General features: G+C 43.1%; 1 protein-coding gene and 1 long non-coding RNA gene across 19 annotated transcripts in view; one reads left to right on the forward strand and one right to left on the reverse strand.

Annotated features, from left to right (window-relative positions):
• Positions 1–19660, forward strand: part of NAV3 (neuron navigator 3) — an 840967-nt gene that overhangs the window by 774724 nt on the left and 46583 nt on the right. For all 18 annotated transcript variants that reach the window (XM_053252192.1, XM_053252184.1, XM_053252193.1 and 15 more), the window contains 2 exons: positions 5895–5918; positions 6436–6513. In XM_053252192.1, the coding sequence (XP_053108167.1) occupies positions 5895–5918; positions 6436–6513 (102 nt within the window). The remainder of the gene's footprint in view (positions 1–5894; positions 5919–6435; positions 6514–19660) is intronic.
• Positions 7920–18600, reverse strand: LOC128326088 (uncharacterized). The gene is made up of 3 exons (XR_008307844.1): positions 18525–18600; positions 17312–17395; positions 7920–8018 (listed from the first exon to the last, which is right to left on the reverse strand). It is a non-coding gene; the product is annotated as an uncharacterized LOC128326088 (long non-coding RNA).

Below are 19660 nucleotides of genomic sequence, written 5' to 3' on the forward strand. Positions count from 1 at the left end.
GGACAGCAGCTGACCTTATACTCAACAGATTCCACTCATTCTCTTTGGCGGCGGTACCTGGGACTGGGTGTGGAAGGCTCGAAGGAGGTTTGGCAATACTAGTTTCCACCTCTCTGCGGGTAACGCTGACATCCCTCACCTCATTAAAGCAATATGCTATGGTCTTGTTAATCCATTTTGGTCCCAGTTTGCCGCTGTTAATTAATGTATATCTACCACCACAGCAACGGAAATCTGTAATGAGCTCTGTATGGACTGAGCTTGAGCAGTACACAAATGACCTACTGCTGGCCGACCCTGAAGTGCTGGTGGTGATGGTAGGTGACTTCAAAGCTAGGATGGGACCAGATGACCACACCCTATTTACTCAACATCAGCTACCCACCCCTCACCCAGCATCTGAGCTCCTATCCCTGTCCCGCCTGTCAAAGGATCAGAGAGCAAATTTTGCAGGGCTCTGCTCAGCACAAACGACTGCCAAACTTAATCTTCAGATCCTAAATGGTTCACTGGAAAGTGATCACCCAGGAGAATTTACATACCCATCTGGTACAAAAACAAGCACTATAGACTGTATTGCTGTTACCGAGAAACTGCTCCCTTCTGTTGTGAACTTTGAAGTCATGCCTCACGTAGATAGTGACCACTTCCCACTCCTCCTCCAACTGGCGCCCTTGGCCCAACAGCTACACCTGGAAACTTGCTACACTCCCAGTATTTTACCAGAGGGCCAGGGGAGATGCCGTGCCAAATGGACACCTCAGCTTGATCAAACAGTAAAAGAATTGCTTGCAGAAGAACCCTTCCTGACTTACCAGTGAGACCTCACATCAAAGGATTCATCTTTTGCCCCTTTGGAGAGGTATGACATTTTAGTATATGAACTCCAAAAACATTTAATTAGGAAAGTGGACTACGCGCCAAAGCCACCTAGACGTCCATCCAAACCCTGATTTGATAAGGACTGCAAAAAAGCGAAGAAAGCCCTTACATCCTCCTACCTCTCCTACAGTGCTAGTACTGGGGCAGATGCCTTAGAGGGCCTCTCACATCTTTCACAACTCAAGAAACAATATAAACATCTACTGACAACCAAGAAGAGAGAGGCCATGAGGGCTACCTGGTCTCAACTTGTCTAGGCCGCCAAAGATAAGAACTCCTCCACATTTTGGCACATCATGGCCAATTCTTCCTACAATGGCATGACCCCGATAGATTTCCACATCCCTCCATCAACCTAGGAATTGCACTTCCAGAGCCTATACGAGGACGTAACGGCAAACTTAGGTCCCCCTCCAGAGGATATAAAAGACTTGCCCAGCTGGCCACCGGTCACTGCAGTGGAGGTTGCATACCTTGTCTCACAATCTAAAGTGGGAAAGGCCCCAGGAGAAGATCTCATCCCTATAGATTTTATAAAAAGTAACCTGGAGTGGTGGACCCCAGTCCTTGCTTTGTTATTTACCCATATTGACTGCCAGGGCCGCATCCGCAGGGACTGGGGGTGGGCAATCATCATCCCCATATTCAAAAAGGGACAAAGGGATGACCCTGCCAATTATAGGCCCATTAGCCTGCTCAACACCATCAGCAAGCTGTATGCCAGAAACATATATGGGAAACTCAAGGACTGGCTAGAGCAAGAAGAGATGCTGGCAGATGAACAAGTGGGCTTTGGGGAAGGCAGATCTACAACTGATCAGTGCCTGGTGCTCCAACATCTCATTGAAAGGTACTCTTCTAGCAAATCTACCTCCCTCTACACTGCCTTTATAGACCTTAAGGCTGCATTTGATTCTGTCTCCTGAGTTAAGCTATGGGAAAAGCTTGAATCCTTCTCAATTGACTGACACCTGGTTAATCTGATCCACGCCCTTCACATAGACACATCCACTCAAGGTGAGATGTAGCCCCCAAGGACACCTTACAAACCCCATATCAACCCAGAAGGGAGTTAAAGAAGGATGTATCCTAGCCTCACTATTGTTCAACTTCTATATTAATGCCATGGTGAGCTGTCTCAACAACCCTAACTTCCACCCTCCCAAGTTGGCCAGAAAAGCCATCTCCATTTTACTCTGTGCAGATGCTGCTGCTATCCTTTCAAGGACCCTGGTAGGCCTCAGAAGAGTGATGGCAACACTATCACAGCACTGCAAGAGTGAACAACTTGAAATAAACTACCAAAAATCCAAGGTAACAGCCTTCGCTAGAAGACCGAAGACCTACCATTGGAATATTGATGGACACAGAATTGAGCAGGTCACCTGCTTTACATTCCTGGGGATGGTCCTCCATGCCTCTGGCTCAAGAAGGGCCCATTGTGATCATGTTGGCCAGCGGCACAGAGGAGCTCCACTGCTATCTTGAGGTTCCTTCATTCTAGAGGCGGCCATTACGTACCTGTAGCATTCAAACTATATGAAGCCAAGTCCCTGGCACAATTATTATATGGCACCCACCCAGGATCTCCATCCAATCTTGCTATACTGGAACGTGTTCAATCTAAATTCTTGAGAGGGAACTTACAAGTGCCTTGCTGTGTCTCCATTGCCATTCTCCAGGAAGAGCTGACTCCTTTTATTTGAATTTCTGTCTTGAGGATCAAAATAATGAGCTTACTAAGGTGGTGGCAAAATTCTTTTATGTCGCTATTAGACTAAGATCTTGTTTAAGGTTTAATTCATAGGAGCTATTGTTTTGCCCTGATTATTATGTATTATATTACTGTTGGCATATTGTGTTTTTAATCTTGTTTTAATCTTTGTATGGTCTCTGTATGGCCTATGGCTGTAATAAATTGATTGATTACCGTGCCACTCTACATCTGGAAACTGGCATGATAAAAGTGGAAGCTAAAGTTTGGATGACAGTTCTCAACCACTGGGTCAAACTAGCCCTTTGTCCATGGGGCCTGGGCCCGCTAACCCTGCAGGACAACTTTCAATCCTCTTAGAAACGGGACGTCTACAACTGGCGCATCTGGGCTTCTCCCCCTCCCTTCTGCTTGCTATGGGCTGGGACAGGGCGAAAACGGCCATCAAACAGAGGATTTTGGACACGGAATGCCAGGCAGATTTAAGTAAGGCACCTGGCTTTTTGGCCCCGGTTAGTCGTAGATTTATCGTCTCCCCCTATGCAGATCTGTCACAATTGGAAATATCAAGCCATAGAAGGGCATTGTCCAGTGTCATGCCCTTCCCTCCGCCATTCTGGAAGGCAAATTCAAGAAGATCTCACTCATGGAAAGGCTTTGTCCTTGTGACTCTGGGGAGTTGAAAACCATAGAGCATGTGCGCCTCTCATGTCCCTTTTATAAAGACAGCCATGACAACCTCATATCTCCCCTGCTTCTCAAATACCCTGATCGCTCTAGTCAGGTCTACACCAAGATGCTGCTCTCAGATAACAATTGGACTTTCACATACAATTCTGCCAGTTTCTGTGGGGCAAGATCCGCCAGGTCCTGATCGCCAGTCAATACCCCTTGCAGCAGATTTTTAACTACTGATAATTTTAACTGATTGTATAGTTTTAATTTGCTCCTCTACTTCACGTTAGCTTTTATATGTTAACTATTTTATATTTCCAGATGCCCTACTTTTAAACATAGTTGTATACTTACCATTGTTTTAGCTCTACTCTATTAATCTCCCTACAACTTCTAGGATTATCCTGCTGTATCTTATTTTATTAATCACCCCACAGTTTTTAGATTTGTATTTCACTAATTATAATCATAATAATCATAATCATAATTTTATAGGCTAATTATAGCTATGCATTTACAGCATTTTAGGTGTATCTATCTGGTTTATAGTAATTTTAATGATTTTTTAAAAAAATTCATTGTATCTGTACTATATCCTGTGCTGGTCTTTGACCGTAATAAAGATGATTGATGAAAAGATGCTCCTGTGTAGAGAAAAACCATTTTAGATATTAAAAATTTCTTATTTCATAACCTAGTTTCAGGTGCATCAAGATTAAGTTGCCTTTCAACCTCTGTAAGAAACTTGTTTGCTATCCCAAGAACAGGGATTGAAACTGATTTCCTATACAGCACAGGAAGTGCTTCCCATCTTTGTTTCCCTTCTTTCAATCCTTAGCATCTGTCAAATCATTTCTGTCAAGATGTTAGGAGTGCTGTCTTTTCCAGATGCTGTGTTATGCTTTGTCTTATTTGCTTAGAGCCTGCCTACATTACAGGCATTCACTTGACCATGAAAAAAAAAAATCCCTTTGGATGGTTTCCTAAACTTTCCCCAACCTTTGCCCCATTTGCTATACACACAAATTGGTATCCCCTTTCTCCATAAAAATGTTGGCTGTGTGGAATTCAAGCAGCTTTCCCTTGTATCTCTCTCTTTAGCTTGCCAGATTGTCAGATGTGTAGAATATAGGTATGTGCACAAAACCAGTTTTCCTGGTTTGGTTTGAATCCAAACCAGATTCTAACCAGAACAGGCTGGCTCGGTTTTGGCACCTTCAAGCCAGTCCATGGTTCAGCTCAAGCTCAAACCAGTTCAGACCCAGTTCAAAGCCCTACCGGTAAAGGGGGATCTGGCAGCGGCTGCAGCAGCCTCAGGGGGGCGGTGGTGGCTCTCCGGACCCCCAGAGACTCCTGGGCCCAGTTTGGGCTGTTTTAGGCCTGTGCACCTGCATGGAGGCCATTTTTTAAAACTTCTATGCATGCACATTGGCCATTTGTGTAGCCCGTGTGCAGAAGCAGAGGTTAAAAAATGGCCTCTGCTCCAGTCCAGAGGCTCAAAACAGCCCAAACTGGGCATAGGAGACTCCGGAAGAGGCTGGTGGGGGTCAGGGAAACTGCCCTCCCCCTGCTGCCACCAGAGCAACTTGTAAGTACTCTATTTTAACTTTACATAACAGAGAAGCCCCCCTAGCCCTTTATGGGTAAAGGGAGATCCACGCCAGATCCACCTTTGCCGGTATGGCTTTGAGCCGGCTCTGAACTGGCTAGCCTGGTTTGGTTCAAGCTCAAACTGAACCAGGTCTGGTTCAGCTAGAGGTTGATTCTTCGAGGCAAGCCTGTATGAAGTCGAGCAAGCCAGCTCACACATCCCTAGTAGGTGGTGATGGTGATGATGGTGATTTCCTTTTTCCTGGTTGTCTGTGAACCCCATTCCCTTCTATTCACTTTTGTTATTTGAACCTAAATAAATTTCATATTCATTCATTTTGATTGGCAAACTTGGGAGCATTGTTTTCCACAAGCCTACCTGTTTGTCCATGTCACAAGACTGTAGGGATGATTGAGGAGGGAATGGTAGGGATTTCTCAATGGTAACTGAGGATAGGAATGCCTCAATGTTAGGGATACCCACAAGAGAGTAGGGATGATTGAGGAGGGAATGGTCTCTGACCACTGATGACTGGATTAGGTTGTACAGCACTCTCTTCCCAAAGGGAATTGGCAATTCCATATCCAGCTACAGAGAATCAGTAGGAGAGTTGGACCAGAACTTGGGTCAGAGTCACTCCAGATCTTTTGCAACTTCTGTAGGTTCAAGTCCTTTGACAGTATCAGAGAATGATCAGTGCTTCTGTGCTTAAGTTTTGATGCAGGGTAGTGTACAGTTTCAATTCCTCAGTTTTTCCAGATAGTTGATGATAGTCCAGCAGTCTTTCATACTTTCATTGCTTGAAGACAGACCTGTAGGCATTAAACTGTAGTAATCTCAACTGTCAACACGCTTTTTGCAATTGAAGTTACACCCAAAAGAGAGTGTATTGAACAAGAGAAGGTATTGTTTTAATTTTTATTGTAATTGATTATTATAGGTCTATTTGTGGTTCCCCCCCACACAAAAATCAAGCTATTATTTTCAGTTTCTTAATCATAATATTCAGTTTTGTTTTTCTTCTTCATGTAGGCTGAAGAAAAAGCACATTCAGAGGTAAAAATTGCACTATTTTTATTAAGATTTTCTATAGAATGTTTCACTGTAAAAAATGCTTTTGAACAATCTCCATTACTTGAATCCTCACAATAATTCCAAGAAATCTTGGAGGTCAATTAGAGCATGACATGTAAGCACACTAGTGCAAGCTGTACCTGAACAGCCCTCTTGAGCAGTAGCCTTGCCATGCGTCTTATAGCCCCAATGCAGCACAGGCAAGTCTGCACCGTATGCGTAATGCAGTGGAACTTGTCAGCCATTCTTCATGCATGTTAAGGACATAAAAAAGTAAATGTGTGTGTTTAACAGTGATGTGTACATGTATTTTATGGGCAACCATATACTAAACTCTTATTATGTGTTCATTCCATGTACACATTTTGGGGCAAATCGGTCAGCTAATTTTGTTGCTATAATTTGGCCTGTTGAGTAGCCTTATATTCAGAGCATAAGATAGTGTAGACATTGCTTGAAGGCATTAATAGAATCACAATGTGTTTGCTTTCATCTCCAGCAAATTCATAAGCTACGAAGGGAGCTGGTTGCATCACAGGAAAAAGTGGCCACCCTTACATCACAGCTGTCAGCAAATGTAAGTTATTCATGATCTGTAATACTTTCTGTATATTTCAAATGTGTGTTTATAGCCGCAATAGTTCTATGAAGACAGGCACTTCCATTCCATGTTGCAATCAGAGGATTTGAGATGACATCCATTATTTTAGAAGAACTGTACACTGTACTTCAAACACACACGGGCTAAATTTTAAGTGTATTCCTCTAAGATGGATTTACTTGCAAACGCTGGACACAGTCCTATATAGGGAAAAACGCTCATCCCACTGATTCCAACTCACACAGCCCTACCTTATTTGTCTTTGGGTGAATATCTTTCTTTAGGTGAAGAAAAACATGTTGTCAAACAAATTATGGGTCTGGTTCCAGTGAGGGAAAGATCAGGATCAAAGGGGCCAGAGACAGGGGTCATAGAATATGTTTGGTATCTGCTCCTGGAGATGAGAAGCTCAGACTGGGAAGCCAAGTCCAGAGGAGTTCTTATATATAACCCTATAGTCTCCACAGATCACTCGATTCTTCTTAGGCAGATTGACTTTCATTTCCCTTTCTGTGACTGTTAGTGGGACACCGTGGAGTAGTGAGGCTTACATTAGCGGGTCCTTTCCTCTGTGAGCTGCCTTGGTAGTGCAGTGAGTAAGCTTCTTGAGCTCTGTTACCAGAGGTGTTCAAGATTCCTGGCATCACATTCTCTCCCCTGGAAACAATACCTTATGCACAGTGTGTATGCAAACCATTTCCATCACACAGGAATGTCTGTCTCTCTGGTTTTACACATACAACAGAATGAGGTGGTGGAATCTCAAGACAGTTGAACAAATCATATTATTTCAGATAGCAGGTCAGAGACCGCATGTTTCAGTGCTCCTCTATGTAAAACCAAAAACTTTGTGCTAGCTTTCTCCTGCACAGAACTTTTTACATAGTAGAGCTTTTAAAAGTGATACCTACTCAAGTTTAGTCTGTGTTACCTACCCCGCACCCCCCATATGTCTAACTAAGCCTATTTCTTTACCATTATTAACAAAGGAAGACAGCATTCAAATGGAGGGAGAATGTGTAGTTATAACATGAAAATCGAACATGGATTGTTCTTTAATTTCCATGTGTGGGGACAGACCCCAGATTGCTCCTTTCCCTAAAGATCAAACAAAAGAAGTACACACATTGTCACATGTACACTGGAGCCACTGGATTGCAGGTGCTTGCTGCTAGGATTCAAATATGGAGTATCTGCATGTTGAGAAGAACTCTGCATGCAATCAGAGGATTTTGTTGTTTTTTTTTTATATTTTTATAGCAGTTCTCCCTGCCAAAGTTGCTTTCTTTAAGCTGAGCAGCAATTTGTCTTTTTGGCAATGAATACTGCTGAGGTAAAATGGCAAATGGAGTCTAACTGAGTGTACAGAAGGAATGCTGTGAATTTCTGCAGTTTTCCACTCCAAAACCAAAAATCACAGATTTACATTTGCTGGTAAGTGTCTTGAAGAGGCCATAGTTTTATAAAAGGCTTTTGTGGATCTGCCAAAAGAAAGAGAGAGAGAATGAGAATAAGTTAAAAAGGCAAAAAAGTGATCTGTGCAAGATGTTGTACCATTAAACTAATTATAGTGAAACACAAACACATTGTAAAAAAATTATTCCCATTGTAAAAATCATGTACCCATGCCAGTTATGTGTGCTGACCATGGAAATGTTTTACCCAACTTAGTGCATAGATCTTTCCAGCGAATAAATTAGTCATTACATTCTTTTGGATCACTATGTTCTTGAATCTGGTACGTACAGTGAAGCCTGACAAAGGGAAAAGAGTACTGTCATTTTTCTTTTGTTTTTAGAGGACAGCAGTATGTTTGCTGTCTTCACAGTATTAACCTTCACAGTATTAACAATGTATGTAAATGAGTTACGTTGTGCACTGAATAAGGAGCAAAATTAGCTTCTCCCAGTGCAAGGCAGCGTCATATGTTTAGCACACAAGCAGACACTGTGCTAGGAGCCCCTATGGCTATATTTAATGTACGTGGAAGGCAGAAGGTGCTTATTGATTGAGTGATTGATTAAATGCTGTGAAGTCGGTGTCAGCTCTTAGCGACCACATAGATACAGTAGATTCTCTCCAGGATGATCTCTCTTCAACTTGGCCTTTAAGGTCTCTCAGTGGTGCATTCATTGCTTTCATAATTGAGTCCATCCACCTTGCTGCTGGTTATCCTCCTCTTCTCTTTCTTTCAACTTTACCCAGCATTATGCACTTCTTAAGGCAACTGGGTTTTCACATAATGTGTCTTAAGTATGAAAGTTTGAGCCTGGTCATTTGTGCCTCAAGTGAAAATTCTGGATTGATTTGTTTTATGATCCATTCGTTTGTTTTCCTGGCTGTCCATGGTATCCTCAGAAGTCTCCAGCACCAAAATTCAGAAGTGTCAATACTTTTTTTATCTTGCTTCTCCAAAATCCAGCTTTCGCATCCATAGAGTGTAACAGGAAATTCTATGGATGCGAAATAGAGTAGGGGCTGCCTGTTTTTATTCCAAATCTCAGCTTTCTAAGGTACTAAAAAGCCTTTCTGCTTCTACATGCAATATTGTATCTTTCAATCAATCAACCAACCAACCAACCAACCTTTATTACGGTCAGAGACCACCATAAAATATCATATACATACTAGTACTAAAGGGACTGATAGTAAATACAAGTTGCAAAGCATCTAAAATTAAGAATAATTGCATATAAAAGAGACAAATTAAAATGGATAAAATGATATAAACATTAATACTAAAACAAGTAAAATAGCTAAACAATACTATTTCTATTATAATTTTTTTTTAAACCTAAAGGAAATAAAAGGCGGGCATAAAATATTAATAAAACTAAGCAAACCAGTTTAAAAATTACAAAAAGCAACAAAACAATAAAAGCAAAATTATCAAAGCATTAAGAACAATAAAATAAATAAATAAAAGAAAAACAAAAAGAAAGAAAAGGGAGACGTGAGCGAATGTGAAGTCACCGGGATCCAATTAAGGCTAAAAGGGCTCACAACCTGTCAACTTCCGACGGATGCCAATCGCAGCCGCACAGAACCTGGCAACGCTATATGTATTGGCAGGCTTAGAGTCAGAGAGTTGCAGCAAGCTATAGAATTGGCTTGGTCAACCCAGATACTTGTTCAGCAGTGGGAGGATGAGTGTGGCATGGATGCCTTTATAGAATGAGCAGTAAAGAAGGACATGCTCAGTGGTTTCGATCTGTCCTGAGCCATAGGGGCATAGTCGTTCTGCAAAAGGAATCCTCTATAATAAAGAGCTAAAGCATGATCCCGTGTCCCTGCCCATGTCTTTCTCGGCCGTTCTGGGCATGCGCAGAGCGCATGCCCAGAACTTCCGAGAAAGATACAGCCGCAGGGACACGGCGGCCATGTTGAGGGAGCAGCGGACCAAGAAGGAACTACGGGGAGGGAGAAGCTGGGATCGGGGAGGACAGAGGCGGCGGCGGGTACGGCCGAGCGGCCGCGAGACTGGGCCCACTGGCGGTGGGGGAACTGAGCCCGCTGGCGGCCGCTGGCGGCGGTGGCCGCTGCAGGGCGACTGGGGCCAATGGCGGTGGGGAGAGGACTGGGCCTGGCCCGCTGGCGGTGGACTGGGCCCACTGGCGGCGGTGGCCACACTCGGCCCCGCCAGAGATGGAGGGAACGGGAGGCGAAGCCGGGCGGGGGAAAGAGGACCGGCGGGGTGACAATGGACGGCGGCGTGGGAGGAGGAAGTGGGCGGCGGGGAGAGAGGGAACCCACCACGGCCGGCCATGGAGGTCCCGGGAGCAGGCAACGGCTGGAGGAGCTAAAAGCGCGCCCGAAAGGAGGAAGCGCAGCAGGCAGACTGACGATGAAGTGGGCGGCCCCGAGAGAGAGCTACTCCTGGGCGGGCTCCTCCTCCTTCTAGCGCCGACCACAGAGAGGAGAAAAATGGTAGACGCAGAACGGACTACGGAGAAGGCAGAGACGGCAGCAGGGGGATCGGGAGGACTGAGGGAGGGAGGCAGAGAGAGAGAGAGAGGTGAGGGAGGGAGGGAGGGAGACAGGACAATAGAAAGACGGAAAGAAGGAAAGGAAGGAGAGAAAAGAGAGAGAAGGGAGGGAAAAGGACAAAAGAAACAAGGAGGGAGGGAGGAAAAGAAAGAAAGAGAGAAGGAAGGAAGGAAGAAGAAAGAAAAAGGAGAAAGGAGTGAGGGAGAAGGAAAAAAAAAACAGAAGGGAGGGAGGAGCAGCCAGCCCCAAAGAGCGAGCCCGTTAAAGAAAGAAAAGAGGAAAAGAGAAAGAAAACAGAAAGATGGGAATGAGAAGAGGTGGAAGAAAGGAAGGAAAGGAGAGAGAGGGAGAGGGAGAGAGAAGAAAGTAAGGAAAGGAAAGAGTGGAAGAGGGAGAGAAAAGGAAGGAATGAAAGAGAGAGAGAGAGAGAAAGAAAAAGGAAGGAAGGAAAGGAGGGCGAGAGAGAGGGAGAAGGAATAAAGGAAACAAACAAACAAAAAAGGTACTAGCGCCCGTTATTTTAACGGGCTTAAAAATACTAGTCCTTCTATAATGGCCTTCCAGCAATCGATATAGTTTGGTTCCCATTTGAATGATACTTAATTTCTCTTAATTTAGGTCTCCATTAGATAATGAAATGGGCATAAAGAGGATAGCTTTTCTCTTTACTATTTTGTTCTGCTACTTTTAAGAAAAGGCTGCCATCCTGTATTCAGTTAATCACACAGAACTCTCTTTGAATGCGACTTTCACATATCTGTGTGCATGGTTGTAGTCGTAGTAATTTCGGTGATATTACTACCAGGCAATAACAGCCTCTTATATTTGATTCAAGTGCCTATCCAGTCCATAAAGAATTGTATGAAATCTTATTTAAAAATTGAATGAAAACAGCAGTTGAAATTTTTAGTTTCCACAAAATGAAAACATAGCTTTTATTGAAGCACATCAATTCCCACAAAAAAGAAATATCAGGTCTCATCTTGTGACATTGGCATGTGTTCCTCAGTTATGTAATATACTTATCATATATATGTTCTCAAGTTCTGATCTTCAGGCATGGTAAGCATTTTCCAACTGTTTGATATTTAAGCTGGTTACATTTCTGAGATTGCTCCTTCTCTTAGAAGGAACCAGTCTGTATAACTGAAGCAATATAATAATATGGTTGTATAAGACTACTACTGTGTGCTCATGTCCATGACTAGCCTTCTTGAACTAATTGTCTTTGGCTGCTGTTTCATGAAGAACTCCCAAAACCCCGTTTAAACCTGCATTTAATCCGCTTGTATCTTGATAACTTCTTAATGACGTGCTGTTAACCTCAGCTTCCAAAAACAAAGCTTCCATTGAGAGGTATAGTGCATCCCAAATGAGTAGAAACTTCTAGCTTTTCCAGATAACTTTTAAATGTCCAGACAGTTTTAGAAGTGTCTGTAACACTGACTTGACGGCACTTAATCAATCAATCAATCAGTGGGCTCAGTCCCTTCCCACTCCCCTCATATCTGTCCTTTCTAACTTTACACTCCAGTTGCCTCCAACATCCCATTACGAGATGATAAAACTATCAAATGCAACAATCCTTTTCTTAAAAAAACTCTAGAATCAATGCAAACTATGAAAACTGAATCAATGCATGCTTATCTTATTTTCATATTGTATTCCAGTCACAGAATTGCTTCCAGAATTTGTGCAGAATTCCATGGCTTCTGTGTATTAAGATTAAATCCTGATCTTGCTTTTTAAACTATTCAATAGACTGCTGCAAATTCTTTAAGTAGCAGTTTTCCCTCTCCAACTGTGCCCGATTGAAGAGCCATGAACTCTTAACAGTCATACAAGCTATTAAATAATGATAGATGTGAAACTAATTGGGAGTAGCTGCCTTACACATTTATTACTTCTTCCTACAAGAGAAAAAATTAGTGTGCAAATTTATTAAGGAATAAAATACCAATTTTAGCATATCTATCTGTCAATTGTATATATTACATGGTATTCATATCTGAATGATCTGTAGATAATAGACAGACACATACTCATACATTCTCAGTAGTTCCTCCCACAAGAACTCATGACAGTTATCTGAAGAAATAAGAAAGAGAATACAAAATACAGTCGGGAATGGTTACCATAGTTTCCAAAAGCATTAAGTAAAGAAATAGAGTTACCAGCTTAGGTGTAAGTTAGCTTGGAGCTTTGTAAAAGGATTCTGTTGTGTATTACGTTTGACAAGAATGATTTCCAGATACTCTATAATACTGCAGTTCATTTATATTGTGTTATAGTTCTCAAAGGGAGAAAAAAGAGTAATTATCTCGTGCCATATGAAGCTGCCTTATACTAAGCCAGACCACAATGATTAATTTTGGATCTATGTCACACTGAATTTTTCTCTTACAAAGAGCCAAGACCAAAATTAGCATATTAGCACTTGAGCGGGCACCAGCCAAGGATAGCCTCTACCTGTTTTATGAAACAGTTTTATGAAGTCTGAAATATTAGTGCAATGAAGGAACAATTGCAGTTGTAATTATTTATGTATTATGTATGTATACCTCACTTCTCTATTTTTAAAGATACACACACACAGTGGCTGACATCAGGTCTAATGCAGTGCAACCTTCAGGGACATGTTTTTGGGAGGCACAGTGGGCTTCCAAGGGAAGAAGATCACCCCAAGGGAAGAAGATCACCCCTCCTCTCATAGCACCAATGCTCTGCTACCCTGGATGTCAGCCACTGACATCCAGGGTATAAAGTGGCTCACAGACAGCCTAATTAAAACAATAAAACAAAAGAGTAACATCAAATAAAAGGTCTTAACCTAGTGCATTAAGGACACAAATGTTGATGCCTCCCAAACATTTTGGAGGAGACTGTTGCCATTACTAGATGGCCTTTCCTTGATCACTACTCCCCTAACTCAGACAGCAGAGACTCACAAAGAGTGTATCTGAATCAGATATTAGAGATCAGACTGGTCTATATGATACTAGTTGGTCTGTCAGATATCCTGACTCCCAGCATTTAGGGCTTTAAAGATCAAAACCAAGATCTTGAATTGCACCTCGTAAATTGTAGAGGCCTTTCAACTCAGATGAAATAGGTTAAGAATAATATTTCAGTTAATATTCTTGCTGTTATGTAGTCAAACTGTTAAAGTTTCCAAACAGTCTTCAGCAACAGATCTGACAACATAATGCATTGCATAGATAAATATAGATATAGATATAGATACACACACACACACCTGACATAATGCATTGCATAACAAAATAATACATTGCTGTATAAGCTCTAAGTATTACAAGAGCACAGGTAACCATAGCAAGACTGTCTTTTTCCAGGAGGAACTGCAGATGGAACTCCAGCCTACGCTTATATTAGCACACTGCGATAAAGATAATGCTAACTGAATAGCTCATGTGCTAAATTTCTAAGTAAAAGAAATTACTGAATTTCTTATTTTACATTGATTTTTAACATTATGGTTATTTCTCTGAGAACATATGCTGACTTTTCACTGTGCCTGTTGATCAGCTCTAAACTACAGTTTTGCTTCCTGATCATTTTCTGTCATATGGCACAGAATACATTACTCATTCGTGGCTCTCCTGGCAAAGCCAGGGAACTTGGCTCCCTCTGTTGCCACTGATAGCTACATCAAACTCAAAGGGAGTTTGGGGCTCTAAGCAACCAACAAAGTGGAGTAAAGGCTCTGCCCCGGCCCCAGAGGGTGCAACTATTTATTAATTTAATTTAATTTTTATACCTCCCCATCCAAAGGCTCTCCAAACTAAACATCTCCTTAAAGGGAAAGTGCGCTCTAAAACCAAGCTAATACAAGGAATGCAGTCAAAGCACCAACGGGAAGGGCAGACCACAACTCTATCAAAGAAGAAGAAATAGCTGTTTTCTACCACTGAGACTGACGCCACCTAAGAAGAGAAAGAGAAAGAAGAAGCATCTGTGGGAAGGGCAGCCAATCATCCCAACTCCACACTCTCTGGAACCTCAGCCTCAACCACCATCCCTGAAGCACTCATCTGACTTGGTTTCCAATGATCCTGAGCAGGCTTATGGGCCTTTCTTTGATTTTGATGGCCACCCAGAAGAGTCCGAAGTGAATCCAAGGGGAAGAGGTGGGGATGTGCACGAATTGCAATTTGAAGCGTGATTCGAAACACATCCCCAACTCCTTTAAAAATGGAGGAAAGCAGGTACATACCTGCTTCACCGCCACTCACCACCACTTCCTGAATCGGCGGTGCTCCTCCCACCTATCTTCATGTGCCAGCAGCGCTCACTCCCAGCTGCCCTTGCACGATGCCAGCATGCACATGGCCTCTGTGCATGTGTGGAGACTATGTGCGTGCTGGCATCATGAGAGGGCAGCTGGAGGAAAGCGCTGCTAGTACATGAAGATAGGTGGGAAGAGTGCCACTGATTCAGGAAGTGGTGGAGGAGCAAGGTATGCGCCTGCTCTCCTCCATTAAAGGTGTCAGGGATATGTTTTGAATCACGCTGTGAATCGCGGTTCATGTGTGGTTCATACACATCAAGGTAGAGGAGGAGACTCCACCCCAATTCACCTGAACCACCTCTCTTCCCTACAGGGTCTCCACAGAGCTATTACTCTTATTGAAAGGAGCATGTAAGATATAAATACAAGGAAAGAAGTCGAAGGCATGGGGACCGGCATAGACACCAATCCCCTGATGTTCGTAGCTCCCACTCCTCAGAAGGTGCTTGGGAACATGAGGACTATTACTGACCTAGGCCAAGGTATGACCTAGGCCTTGCTATGAAGTCTATGCACCAGAGCCTAGCTACTATGCTTATGGCTCCCCCCACCTCATGCCTACTGGGAGGAGTATAGTTGACACAGACATTGCCGTGGATCTAGATCCCACACCTGCTCTAGATTGCCTTCTAGGTTTCCTACAGGATGCTCACCTTGCAGGAACCCAGACCATTGTGGACGGAGACCATACATTGCAGGAGAAAGCTGCATTCCAGGAGATGTGCAGGTCTGCATTGCAGGAGAAATAGGCATCTCCACCACCCCCTAGTCGAACAGTGTCAACCCACCCAGAGGGCCGGCTGCCACCTCCACAACAATCTTCTGAACCATGTAACAATCTGCCTGTAGATGAAACAAACAAACAAACAAAACCAGGACATAGCCTTGGACTCCAAAGCTCCTATCATGCCTATGAAAATACCCAGTTCTCCAGGGGAATAAGCAGCTGATGACACATTGAAGGAAACACCATCGGGAGAATTCAAGATGTACATGGAGCAACTCATATGCATGGTGTCTTCTTTTGGGCTGGAAATACTCGTCTGGAAGATCCAGTGTTTGGATTAATCCAGTCTGATTCCCAGAACATGGTGGCATTGTCTCTTGTCTCAACATTGTCCCATATTATTAAGGCAGTGTGGGGAAAAACAGCCTCCATGCCCTCAACTTTTCAAGAAGTTGGAGAACATGTACAAGGTGCAGCAGAAGGACTCACAGTACATTACTAAACAACCTGTACCTAATTCTGTGGTTGCAGAATCAACACAGTTTAAGTCTCATTAGGCTTCTAGCAGCACCTGCTGATAAGGAAGGGAAGAAATTGGATGCAACAGGCAAAATGATCCACTCCATGGAAAGTCTCCTATTGAGGGTGGCCAACCACCAGGCTTGCTGGACCAGATACCAGCACTTTATTTTATTTTAGAAAAGCTAACCTCTTCCTGGGTGAACTTCAACTAGAACAAAAAAATGCAGCATTGACCATCCTACAGGAGGGCTTTCGAGTAGCAAAGCAACAGTTACGCTCTGCCCACCATTTTGCTGACTGTGGATTTTGCTCTATGGTCATGGCAGTTTCCCTTAGGAGATATGCCTGGCTAAGCTCTTCATCACTGTTACAAGAGGCAGGAACTCGAAATGAGTTCCCCTTTGATGGGGAAGCTCTGTTTGTCCAGAAGACAGGCAACATGCTCAAGAGGATACAAAAACTCTGCCCCACAGCTCATTCTATGGGTTTCCCCCATTCTTCTTCTGTGGCATACAGCTGAAAGAGGTTTTGGTCCCAACAACAACAAACAAGGCAATCTCCTTACAACTCCAGTTATTTCTTTCAATAGCAACGCCGTTACTATTACTGTGTCTGTGCCCTCCTCATCTGGATCCAAACCCATTTCTTCCACCAAGGCCAAGCCCCATTTCACCAAGAGGCAATGACACCACAGCTTCAAAGCTCAGCCATTTCTTGTGCTCTGAAAGCCCTCCAGGTGCCCAGTTCTCATCTTAACAGACAATACAACAACACGTTTGTACCTCAATTAACAGGGCACAGGGTCATCTAGCCCTATGAATTTGGCCATGTGATTGGCCAATCACAATCCACATTGGGGGAGGCGCAATACTGTTGCAGCTGCCCTCAGCCATCAACACTATCTGTCTCATGAATGCTCCCTAGATTCAAGGATACTGAGAACAGTTTTTTGCAAGTTGTGGACCTCCACACCCGACCTTTTTGCTACTCAGATCAGTGCAAAATGTGCTTGTTTCTGCAGCAGAGTGGGCAGAGACCCCAGATCACTAGATGATGCCTTCCTGAGGAGCTGGAGCCATCAACTAGTATATGCCTTTCCACCAAGACCATTGATCCCAAAAGTAATATAGAAACTGAAATGGGACGGGGTGCAGGCTCTTCTGGTCACCCCATGGTGGCCATGACAAACTTGGTTCACTGCCCTTCTACAGTTATCCAAGAGCACTCACCTGCACCTTCTGTTGTCTCCACGTATACTGACCCAGGACAAGGGTATAAGACTCCATCCCAACTTGAACTCTCTGCCTAACAATCTGGAGGATAGAAGGGACAAGGAGTTCAGTGAGAAAGTGAAAAAAGAGCTGGACGTTTCTAAAAAAACATCCACCCTGAAAAGTTATGCTTTGAAATGGAAGAGGTTCTCAGCCTATGCCACCAGTTGGAGCATATCTCCCCAGGAGGCACCTATTCCTGTCATTCTGGACTACATTCTGTCCCTAAAGGATGCAGGTTTAGTGCATTCATCTGTTCATGTACATCTGGCAGCTGCTGCCACAAGACATAAAGTTAGGGGCCTTTTATCCGAGCCAGCAGTTAAGAAGTTCTTGAAAGGTTTCGTGAATACCTTTCCCATTGTTCCTAAGTAGTTTCATAGAACTTACAGCTTTTAAAAAATCAGTTAATGAAACACTCTTTTGAACCATTAGCCTCATGCAACTTTAAGTTACTTCTCTCAAGACGGTGTTCCTCGTTGCTGTTATCTATTCTCAGCCAGGAGAGTCTGAGCTGGAGGCCCTGAGATGTGACTCCCTTTACCTTATTTTTCACAAAGACAAGGTTGTTCTAGGCCCTGACATCACCTTTTGCCAAAAGTCATGTCAAGCTTCCATCTTACACAAGATATCTGCTTACCGACTTTCTATCCTAATCCTACGTCTGCTGTGGATAGAATGTACCACTCTCGCGATGTGAGGAGTGCCCTTGCTTTCTATCTGAAGAGAATTAAGCAGTTCCGTAAAACACAGTTGCTATTCATTAGCTTTGCATGCCCTATGAAAGGGCTCCCTGTCTCTGCTCAATAAATTTCAATATGAGTGAAGGAAGCAATAGCCCTTGCTTACCAACTCGCCAAACATCCATTACCTTGCCCCATATGTGCTCACTCAGTGAGAGCAGTAGTTACATCTTCAGTCTATTGTAGTTACATATTCAGCCTGTCCATCCACTGGAGGATGTTTGCAAGGCAGTGACTTGGACACAGTCGTCTATGTTTGCCCGGCATTACACCATGGATGTCAAGTCCCGATCCCATGCCTCATTTGGTTCCATGGTTCTCCACTCAGTTTGCTAGTAAGGCTGATCCCTCCATCCTGGTAAGACAAGCTTGCCACGATCACAAGTGTAATGCACTGAGACCATGAAGAAGGAGGGCAGATTTCTCACCTGCGCCTGTTGTTCTTTAGGTGGTCTTCTGTGCATTGGCACTTCCCTCCCAGCCTCCCTGCTGCAGCCTTCTCTTTAATTCCTTAATTTGGTTGCAGCTGTCTCCTAGACTGAGGTAGGGAGGTAGTGCATCCACTAGGGGGATCATTTTCCCTGCTCTTTTTTCCTTATTAGGAAAAGTTCTGGGATGTTCCAATTCGTGGCTCTGTGCAGGCACATATTCAAGTGTGAATGCATAGAAAACCACTCAAAGAACTACAGTTACAGGTGAGAAACCTGTCTTTCTAATCCAAGATCTCTCCCATATACTGTATATGTAATTTGAGAAAAATGGGCCATTGTTCCTTGTAAAAAATGTAAAATTTATTAATGCAAGACAAGAACCCAATTAGGTTTTTGAAGTCTATTTTTCTCTTGAAGTGATAGTTGCCTAGCAATAAGCATTCCAGTTTTGATATGCATAATGCAGGAGAGACATACTTTCACAAAATAGGTTAGGATGTAATTGTTTGTTTTAGTGCTGAACGTTATTTGTGTTTTTATTTTCAAAGGGCTTTTAAGTTTAATTTTACATACTTTGCTGCACCATGCAATTAGTTGAACAATTTATGTTCTGAATCATGCAATGTATAGTTATTTTAAGGAAATGCTCTCAGCATTATTACTCAGTTGTTTTTTAAATATGTGTTTGTTCAGATGGATCATGGCTTCTAGTTAGAGACATGAATTTTAAACTTCATAAATGGTAGGATCTCACTCAGCTCAAATTCCAAGAGGGCAAAAGAGATACAGGGCATTTACACATGTGGGCAGAATGTAGAGGTTTCCACACATGCAAACAGACTCAGGGAGATCCTGTAGTAAGATGCTTCCCCCAATGCTATTTGTTCTGAGGGATAAACTTATGCAAAACCAGCACCACATTTTACCACAGCAGGGACACTGTTGTGCACCAGGCTAAGAGACAGCAATAGGAAACTCACCAACTTCACCCTGTCCCTGCCTCCAACAAGATATCTAGACTTATGAGTCCTAAGTACACAGATTCCTGGCACTTGGTTTAAATAGAAGTTGTCACATACCCACCACACTCTCCTTCAGTGTTCCCTCTAATAGGAATTCCCAGATGTTGTTGA

Source organism: Hemicordylus capensis, chromosome 5 (genome assembly GCF_027244095.1).
Source record: "Hemicordylus capensis ecotype Gifberg chromosome 5, rHemCap1.1.pri, whole genome shotgun sequence".
Taxonomy (NCBI): domain Eukaryota; kingdom Metazoa; phylum Chordata; class Lepidosauria; order Squamata; family Cordylidae; genus Hemicordylus; species Hemicordylus capensis.